The sequence below is a fragment of the Propithecus coquereli genome, unplaced genomic scaffold (genome assembly GCF_000956105.1).
Source record: "Propithecus coquereli isolate 6110/MARCELLA unplaced genomic scaffold, Pcoq_1.0 Scaffold241, whole genome shotgun sequence".
In the NCBI taxonomy this organism is placed as follows: Eukaryota; Metazoa; Chordata; class Mammalia; order Primates; family Indriidae; genus Propithecus; species Propithecus coquereli.
In genome coordinates, this window is record NW_012147964.1 from 3,078,609 (window position 1) to 3,088,636 (window position 10,028).

The 10,028-nt window shown below is 63.6% G+C and overlaps 1 protein-coding gene across 1 annotated transcript in view; it reads left to right on the forward strand.

Moving 5' to 3' along the window:
• The window catches only part of GNA11 (guanine nucleotide binding protein (G protein), alpha 11 (Gq class)), an 8,030-nt gene extending 3,212 nt beyond the window's left edge, over nt 1-4,818 (forward strand). The window contains exons 3-6 of the mRNA XM_012646147.1: nt 1,058-1,186; nt 3,091-3,220; nt 3,433-3,586; nt 4,374-4,818. Of these exons, the coding sequence (XP_012501601.1) occupies nt 1,058-1,186; nt 3,091-3,220; nt 3,433-3,586; nt 4,374-4,564 (604 nt within the window). The 3' untranslated portion in view covers nt 4,565-4,818. The remainder of the gene's footprint in view (nt 1-1,057; nt 1,187-3,090; nt 3,221-3,432; nt 3,587-4,373) is intronic.
• The last annotated feature ends 5,210 nt before the right edge of the window (nt 4,819-10,028 follow it).

Genomic DNA, 10,028 nt, shown 5'->3' on the forward strand with positions numbered 1-10,028 from the left:
TCTCGCTGGACAGAGCAGGCGCCCGCGACGGGACATCCCAGCCTCTGTGCACCTGGCCCTGCCGCCCCTCCCGGGGTCCCGAGCTCCCAGACACCTAGGTCCTCTAGGAGGGCTGGTGGGATGGGGTGGACACACCCCAGCCTGGGATAAGGGGGTGACGTGTGCTTTAGTGGGTGACTGGGGCCGAGACCGCACGCTGAGGTCCCAGCGGCAAGGCTGTGCACTGCTCTCCCTGCCTGGCCTGATGGACGGACAGGGCCAGCCTGTCCCCTCCTGTCCGTTCTCCTTGCGTTTCCTCCTCCGGGAGCTTGTGGCAGAGCCCAGAGGGGCCCGAGGAGATGGGATGACTGAGTGTCCTATGGGGTCCTGGATGGACCCCGGGAAAGCATAGAGCATGGGGGGAAACTGAGGAAGCCCGAATCAAGTGTGGGCCTCAGTTAATACGCCGTGTAGATGCTGCTTCATCGATTGTGCACATACCACACCCCGTGCGAGGTGAGAGCAGCAGGAAACCCATGCCTGTGGGGACTTTCTGTATTTGTAACTTTCTGTAAATCTAAAACTACTCTTGGCCGGGCACGGTGGCTCATGCCTGTAATTCCACCACCCTGGGAGGTCGAGGCAGGAGGATCGCTTGAGCCCAGGAGCTGGAGGCTGCAGTGAGCTGTGATGGCACCACTGCACTCCAGCCCGGGTGACAGCGTGAGACCCTGTCTCAGGGAGAAAAAAAACTATTCTCAAATAATATTAATAAGTTTATATAAAAAAAGTCATCCCTCCAGCCAGGCCTGTCTGTGGAACCCCCCGAGCTGGGGACCGTCTGTCTTTGGGCAGCTCTAGTACAAGCTCCCGAAAACCAGCTGGAATCCGCAGCCCGGCAGCTTTTCTCGTTCCGGGTCATTTCTGTTCCCCAAGACCCTGGGAACGAACCTGCTCCCTCTGGCCTGGGACAGGTTGGCAGCCCCCACCCGACCCCGGGCCCAGTCTTGCTCTGAGCACCCCCGGCTGCTCCAGACCCCCTGGGTGCCTGACAGCCCCGCCCGCTGTGTCGTCCTAGCTACCTGACGGACGTGGACCGCATCGCCACCTCGGGCTACCTGCCCAGCCAGCAGGACGTGCTGCGGGTGCGCGTGCCCACCACGGGCATCATCGAGTACCCTTTCGACCTGGAGAACATCATCTTCAGGTGCATCCCCCGCCACTGGCACCCGGGGCGGGCGGGGTGGTGGCAGAAGGCTCACTGGTCTTCAGGGAGTGTGTGACCCGGACAGCAGATAGAATTCGTCAGTAAGTGACTGTCATCGGGCACGTGCAAGGAAGGAGCAGGGGGGACTTGGGGGCCTGGCACGGGGCCTCCCGGGAGGAGCCGTCCCCGAGAACGCAGCCCCGCAGTGTGCGGTCTCCAGACGCGGGGTCACGGCCTGTCCAGAGCTGCTGAGTGCCAGGGCCAAGTGCACGCGTGGCCTGGGGCTGCCGTGACAAACCAGCACAGCCCTGGTGACGTACGACGACACTTAGTGTCTCAGTTCCGAGGCCGGGAGTCCGAGGTCACAGGGTGGGGGGCTGGGTCCTGTTGAGACTGTGGGGGAGGGTCTGTCCCAGGCCCCTCCCAGCTCCTGGTGGCGGCCGGAAGGAACCTCTTTGGTGTTTCTTGACTTGTGGAAGCACCAGCCCGACCTCGGCCTCCCTGTTCGCGGGTGTTCTTCCGTGTGCCTGTCTGCTGTCTGTGTCCAAACAAGGACACCAGTCGTGTCGCATTTGGGGCCGACCCCACTCCAGCTCACAGCTCAGGGTGCCCCTCACAGCGCCTCAGCCTGGGCCTTCTGTGTCCTCTGTGAGGAATATCCCGTCCCCTCCCTGAGCCAGGCTGGTGTGTCACCTCCTTCCCAGGGGCTTCCTGGGCTCCTCTGTGCTGGGTGCAGAGCTGTGTCGTGGGCCCCATGCTGCTACCACCATCGTCCCCCTGAGCTGCGCGAGGGCGGGCAGGGCCCCAGCTGGAGGCATCAAGTGGTGGCATGATGGCCGCAGGGCACGAGAGGAGGAGCCTGGGCCCTGGCGGCCTGGGTCTCAGCCCCGTGCCGGCCGTGGCGCGCTGGGGAGGCCTTGTGGTCCGGGAAGGCTGTGGGGCCTGCACCCTGGGCACCGATGGTCCTTCCCGACCCGCTGCAGCTGCTGGCGTGGCCTGGCATCCGGGTACCGGCCTTGGCTGGTCACTGCCCTGTCCCTTAGAGTCACCCGGCGCATCTGCCATCCACCTGTGCCTGCCGCGCTGCGCGTGGGCCGCTGTCGGTCTCTGTCTGGGCCCCGGGCCCGAGGGGCGCGCTCCCTCTCTGCCCTTGTGTTCTTGCGAGAAGAACGCAGCATCTTCCCCCGTCGTAGAAAACTTGGGAGATTCACAGGTAGCAAGAAGAGAACCTGTCGTCCCCACGCACCACCTCTGAGCTCGTAACCTTTCGCTCGCCCGCGTTTCCGCGCCTGAGGTGATGGATCGCCTTTGGTGCTTCTCGTGCGGGGCGGGAAGTGCTGTGACCTCCTCTTCCGCCCAGCGTGCGGGCCACGGGCTGGCTCTCTGCGGCCACCGTTGCGTCACGGCCACGGCCACAGGGGTCCTGCCATCCATCCGGGATCTGAGCGGAGCGACTCTGCGGTGTCGGGTTTTTCCTCTTGTCGATGGCGCTGCGACCAACATCTGTGCCCGTTGCCCCGTGCAGGGAGAGGTCTTCTGCCCTCGGGGGATTTTCAGGCTCAGCACGGCGGGGGCGGGGCGGGGGCTCCCAGGTGGCCTCCCAGGTCCTCGCTTCACGTCGCCACCCAGAATCCACTGGGATTCTGTCCCTTACACACCTGCCACTAACACCCGCTCCCTCCGGTCCATGGTCTCAGGATTCCCTGCCAGGCGGCTGGAGAGGCAAGGCGGCCGTGTCCCCGCCGCTCACGGAGGGAGTGCCTGCCTGGCTCTCACGGACCGGGGCGCCCTCCTGGCCCCTCACTGGCGTCCAGCCGTCTCTGGCGGGAAGGGCTCGGCGGGTGCAGCCAGGGCTGTGCGCCGGCCGCGGTGGCTGAGTCCTCTGCGGTGCTCTGTCCTTTCAGGATGGTGGATGTTGGGGGCCAGAGGTCGGAGCGGAGGAAGTGGATCCACTGCTTCGAGAACGTGACGTCCATCATGTTTCTCGTGGCCCTCAGCGAATACGACCAAGTCCTCGTGGAGTCGGACAATGAGGTGGGCTCTGCCCCTGAGCGGGGTGACCTTGGGGAGCCAGCCCTTCCTCTGCAGGGTCTGCCCCTGCGTCAGGGATGCGCTGAGGCTGGGCTGGGCCAAGCGCCTCCCACCCGCTGGGCCCCGGTGGAGAGGGGCAGGGGTGGAGGGCGGAAGGGTGCAGGGGTGCAGTGTCTGTGCCCGTGGACGCCTGCGAGGCTGCCGTTCGTCCGCAGAACCGCATGGAGGAGAGCAAGGCGCTGTTCCGGACCATCATCACCTACCCGTGGTTCCAGAACTCCTCCGTCATCCTCTTCCTCAACAAGAAGGACCTGCTGGAGGACAAGATCCTCCACTCGCACCTGGTGGACTACTTCCCCGAGTTCGACGGTGCGGGGCGCTCCGCGCGGGTCGGGGGGTCCCACGGGGGGGGCTCCCATGGGAGGGGCACCCTGCCTCGCCCGTCCCCACCGGGCACCTGGAACCGGGCGCTCGGGCTTGTTCTCCTGCAGTCCCTGCGCCCCATGGGGCTGTGCTGGGACAGGGCCAAGCGCTGGGGTCTCCACACGCTGGACCCCCTCTGGGTCTGGGGGTTTTGGCGGGGGAGGGTGTCGCCTGGCCCTTACTCGCGTGGCCGTGTTGGCGGCGTCGCCACCTGAGCGCTGCTTTTGTGTCCACGTCTGGCCCAGGGCCCAGCGTTCCTCACCTCTGGGGGTGCCCGTGCTGGGCATCTGTGTCCAGGCGCGTTAGAGGGTCAGGCGGATGGCGGGCGGGGCAGCACCCATGCTGGGCCCATCATCTGTGATCCCTGCAGCTCGGCCTGTGGCCTGAGCGGGCCTGAGCGCCGGAGAGGCCAGGTGGGCCGGGGGTGGCTGTTAGGGGAAGCGCGCGAGGGGACGGGGAAGGAGGTGGAAGCCCCAGCGACAGGGTGGTCCCGGCAACACCGCAGGGTGGGCGAGGCTGGGGGGCTGGGCTGGCTTGGGGGCCGGGCGAAGGCCAGGCGGGGGCTGTGGTCTGAGGGCCATGGCAGGAGACCACAGCTCACCGGGACAGCGTGTCCTCGTGGCCAGTGCCCCGTGTTCAGAGCTGTGCCTGCTGGCCAGGGGGCCCCAGCAGGCGCCAGGCCGGGCGGGGTGGGCTACGGGCCTCGCTCAGCACAGCCCTCCCCGCCCCTCAGGGCCCCAGCGGGACGCGCAGGCTGCCCGGGAGTTCATCCTGAAGATGTTCGTGGACCTGAACCCCGACAGCGACAAGATCATCTACTCCCACTTCACCTGCGCCACTGACACGGAGAACATCCGCTTCGTGTTCGCGGCCGTGAAGGACACCATCCTGCAGCTGAACTTGAAGGAGTACAACCTGGTCTGACCCGGGCGCGTGCGGCGACCCCTCTGCCGGCAGCCGCCCCTCCTGCGCCGCCCGCCCCAAGCCGGGCGCTGCCCACAGGAGGGGTGTTTTCTGGGTTTTCTTGTTTTTTTTTTTTTTCATATTTTTAACAACTGGTTTTTATTTCACAGTATCAGGGGACGGACGTCTTTCTTTCTACGCACCTCGCGCACCTTCGCACCTTTCCTCGGCGGCAAAGGCACCTTTTTCTGGCCATGACTCGTGGCTCGCTTTTTTCTAAAAAAAAAAAGAAAAAGAAAAAAAAAACCGAAACGGATGAAACATGCGTGCCCCGTGCCCCCGCGACTCCAGACCTCACCTGACCCCCGCCAGCCGCGCCCGCCCCCCTGCCCCGAGGCCGCGCCAGGCCACCTCTTGGCCGCCCTCAGACGCCGGGGTGCGTTTTCTGTCCCCCCTTTTTTTCTCGTTAGTCACGAGAGGCGCGGGGACTTGGGGACTGACCTCCTGTCCTTGTTTTAAGTTATTGCTGTCCCGAGCGTCCCGCACCCTCACGACTGCGCCGTGCTGTTGCTCACTGGACTCCAAGAAGAGGGGGTGGGGGGCTCCCCAGTTGCCCACCCTGGGAAGTGCCTAACCTTTTTTTTTTTTTTTTTTTTTTTTTGAGGAAACAGAGCACGCCTGTCTCCCCGTGCTGCAGCCGTGGGGCTTTGGGGTGCTGCGGCTGCCTTTCCAGGGCCAAAGTCCGGCCAGCTCAGGGCTCCCCTGGGGCTCCCGAGGGCCGCGTGGGCCACCTCCCTGGCTGGAGGAGGGCCCCCCCGGGAGCACGCGTGGCCAGGCGACAGGGCAAGGGCGGCTGGAGGGACAGTCCCGTGTGGTCCGGGAGAAAAGCCACTGGGTGGGGGGCACCGCTGTTTGTTTTGTTCCGTTTTGTGTCATAGCCAGTTTGGAAACAGGGACGGTGAGGTGGGGACTTTTACAGAATATTCTCAGGTCTGTCCCCGAGAGGCAGGGAGAGGAGCGGACGCCGGCGGTTCCGTGCGGTTCCGTGCGTGGCCTCGTACCAAGCACTTGCCCCACCCCCGAGCCGTGTCCCTGGGGGGCGGGCAGCCAGCACTCGCACTTTGGCCGCGGCACGTGGAAGGCAGCGGCTGGCACCCGGCCCCGGGTGGCTTCCAGGCTGGGCTGGCCACGGCCGCGCACTGAGCCATGCTCCCCGGTTCTCCCCGAGTGACTCTGGAGGCAGGGAACAGGGGGCTGTTTGGGGGGAGAGGTGGCTCTTTGATCTGTTGTAGACTGAACGCTACAGCGTTTCCGTTTTGTTCTGTTGGTTTGGGGTTTTTTGCACAATCGTACTGGGAACAGATTGCCAGCGATGCCTTTGCCCCGACTGTGACATGGGGACGCTGCGCGGCGGCTGCTGCCTTGGGCCGTTGACGAATTCCAGGAACAACTCAGAAGTCGGCCGAGCCGGGCAAGCAGCTCTGGGGGTCCCCGTGTGCCCAGCCGCTCCCCGTGGGGCGCCCTCTGCAGTGTGGCGGGGACAGGTGGGTGTGGGGCAGCCGCATTCCTGGGGGTCTGCCCTGCTGGGGCAGAGGGTGCCTCGGGGACCCCCAGCTTCCTCACGCCAGCTTCCCTCTTGTCCCTCCCCGAAGCCTCCTCTTTGTGCCACATGCGTTTGTGCTGTAACGCCCCACAGCGGGGGCCGGGGCGGGCAGTGCCCGGGGTGGCCACCGCGTCCATTGCTGGCAGTGGATCCGCCCCGGGGAGCTTGGGGTCCCCGCGGGGTGGGCGTCTCGGCGTCTCTGAAGGGTCCAGATCACAAAACGGGAACTGGACTTGGCCCGGGGGTGGAGACGGTGGGCACGCGGGCCGCGGCCGCCTGCGCGGTCAGTGCTCGCCCTTCCGGAGCGCGGCCGCGCGCCACGGTCTCCAGAGCCCAGAGTGCCTGATCTCAGGGCAGAGGGCAGTGCCATGCCCCGGGAGAGTCCCGGACAGTCGCTCTTGTGCCCGTGCCACCCTTGCCCACGTGCTGGCGCCCGGGGCCGGGGGCAGCTGCCCCGTGTGGGGTGTCTGCTCCTCCGCGACGCTGCCCTCTGTGAACGCTTTCTCGGGGTGCCGGCCTCCTCCGACTGTCATGTCCCGGCGGCAGCAGTCCCGGCCACAGCGAGGCCTGCGCCCTGGGTGCCCCCAGAGAGGCGTCCTAGTGCCAGTGTCCCTGGAGGTGGCGACAGCCCGTGGGGCCAGCCTGGTGGACGTGACCCAGTGACACTTGTATATTACACAGTCCTGATTTCAGACAATTTAAACCTTAACCTATTTAAAAGAGAATATTCTATAAAAAGCTGTTTTTAGACCTTTGTCATTTGAAATGCATGTGTCGTGCTGGGGTGGGAGGCAGGGCGGGGCATGCGGACCAGCTCCGCGCCGGCCTCTCGGGGCCCGCGGGCCCGACCCCGTCATCCGGAGATGCCTGACGGAAATCGCCTTTTCATATCTCTCTCCTGAAACGAATTCTGTTTTAAATTGGAATAAATTTTGTTCCTAAACGCTGTAGCCCCTTCCGCTTTGTTTCTTGCTGCCAGCAGTGGGGGGGGGGGGGCGGAAGCCCTGAGAGCGTCGCCTGCTGCCCCCCGCGGCTGTCCGGGTGCCCCTGGCACGGTGGCACAGCGCCCTGGAGACCTCAGGGGTCATCCTACGTGGGCCCGACTTCAGGTTCATTTGGCTCACACCTGGCCAGAGCGTCCGCCTGAGAAATGCCACCTTGCTGGGGGCAGGGGCCAGGGTGGGCGATGGCGGCCGTGGTTGCCAGGCTGTTCAGGAAGGGCCTCCGAGAAGGTGGCGTACAAGTAGGATCCCCGGAGACCTGAAGGAAGGAGCCACACTGTCAACCAGGGAAGGTGTTCCAGGGGAAGAGCTCAGCCGTGCAAAGGTCCTGGGGTGGGACAGCGAGGAGGCCCGTGTGGCTGGAGCAGAGTGAGGAGGCGGAGAGAGGGAGGAGGGGAGGGCAGGGAGAGGACAGGGCAGGTCATGCACGGCCAGGTGGGCTGCAGGGAGGACTTGGGCTTTGACCCCCAAGGAAGGTGGGAGCCATGGAGGGCTGTGGTGGCGGAGGGACAGGCTCTGACTCAGGTGCTCATAGGCGCCCTCTGGTGGCAGCTCCAGTGAGGACAGACAGTGGCGGTGGGGGAGGGTGGGAGCGGGGGTGGGGCAGGACAGGGCGGAAGGGACGGGGCTGGTCGGGTGGGTGATGAACAGGTGGCAGGAGCACAGGTGAGGGTGTCAGACTGGGGGTGTCGGGTGCTGGGGGGCAGTCGGGCCCACGTGCGTGTTGCAGGCGGGCATTGTGCCTCCAGTGTCCAGCAGGTGTCGCCCGAGGCGGACCCTCTGCTGTCCTTGCTGCCCTGGCGCCCTGCTTGCTGGAAGTCACATCCCCCCCAGGAGGGGGTCCTCTCATGATCCCCGTTCTAGAAGGGAAACTGAGGCACAGAAGGTGAGCCCCTCACCCGAGGCAGCCTGGCCCTGGGGGCGGCCCTGCCCTGGCCGGCGCCCACTGTACAACCCGTAGCGGGGAGCAGAGTGAAAACCCAGGGACCTTGTTAAAAAATCCCCCGGAATTTCAAGACAGGCAACGACAGAGCATGAAAGCCACCGGGCTCGGGTCGCAAGCCCAGGGGCCGGCCCAGCCCAGCCTTCCGCTTTCTCTGGGCTCCCCGAGTGCTCCAGCAGCGGTTTTCCAGGGGTGGACACGTGCCTGATATGGTGGTGACTCAGCCGCAGGCCCGTCGCGATCCAAACCCTCTCAACTTCCAGCCGGCGCCTCCCTCCCTCCCTGCGCCCTGGGCCGGCCGTTTGCGGGGACACAGCGCAGAGGGAGACCAGTTCCTGGCTGTGGGGATGCCTGGTGGCGGGGAGGTCAGGGCTGAAATCCCCACGCCAAGATCAGGGGTGTGCATGGTGCTGGGACGCCCCCAAGCAGGCGTCCACGACTTCCAGTACTCCAGCCATGCTGTCCCGTCACAGGGTGTCCCCTGCTCAGCTGGGGTCCCTGGAAGCAGGCCTGGGGGCAGGAAATTGCATGGTGACAGCTCTTGAGGGTCCCTCTGCAAGGGGCTGGGGATGGTGGGGCAGAGGGCAGCAGGCTGCAGTCGAGGCCCCCTCAGATCCCACGGGGACCCCAGGTGACCCTCCACGGCTGGCTTGGGACAGGCAAGATGGGAAGAGCAAGGGGGTCCTCGCCACGTGCTGGTGCAGCCACCGCAGTGCCGGGTGACTGTCCCCGACCCAGGTGTGCTCCCGGCTGTGACGGTCACCTGTGCGTCACCAAGGCGGGAAGCCCATGAGGAGAAGCTGTCCCTGGGGCCAGTCTGGAACGAATTCCCCTGCAAAAGGAAAAAGGTAACACTTTTTTAAATGGTAGAATTAAACAGACCACGACATTTACCATTTTAACCATTTTTAAGTGCACAGCTCAGTGGCATTAAGCACATTCGCATTGCTGTGCAGCCTTCACCACCCTCCGTCTCCAGAACCTTCTCATCTCCCCAAACGGACTCTGTCGCCATGAAACACTCCCCACCCCCTCCCCAGCCCCTGGCACCCACCATCCTGCTTCCTGCCTCTGTGGATCTGACGCCTCTGGGGACCTCCTGTGAGTGGAGTCACACGGGATGTGTCCTTCTGTGTCTGGCGTCTCTCGCTGAGCACGATGTCCTCAAGGTCCCTCCACGCTGTGGCCTGTGTCAGAGCCTCGTCCCTTTTCGTGGCTGAGTGATGTTCCACGTGTGGATGGACCACGTCGTGCGTGTCCATCCATCTGTTGACGGACACTTGAGTTGCTTCCACGTTTCAGTATCGCAGATGCTGCCGCTGTGAGCACGGGTGCGCGACATCTGCTTGCGCACCTGCTTTTGTTTGTTTTGAAAACAAACCAATGAAGAAAATGACAAAGTATTTCAACAGACATTTCACCCAAGAAGATAGAAGGTTGGCAAACAGACGTGTGAAAAGACACTGGACCTCATTAGTCATCAGGGAAATGCAATGTAAATCCATTTATGAGATACCATTACACATGGCTAAAAAACATACCGGCAATACCAAGTGTTGGCAGGAAAGGAGAGCAACTGGAGCGGTGGCTCCCGCCTGTAATCTCAGCCATCGGGAGGCTGAGGCGGGAGGATCGCTTGAGCCTGGGAGTTTTGAGTCCAGCCTGGGCAACATAGCAAGATCTCACCTCTTAAAAATAAAAGATAAAAACCACAGCAACAATGAGCCAATCGACTCATTAGGAGGGAGTTTTTCAGGCGACTGAACTCCATTTTGTGTCCTGTGCAGAGTGGTAACTTACACGCATTCACAACCGTGCACCAAAGAAAGGGAATACGTCGCTACATAAATTTAAAAAATGAAAACCAAAATAAATCTGACGACCAAAAAATACCCCCCCCAAACACAGAAATTAATACCTTAAGTTAGAAAAATAAGT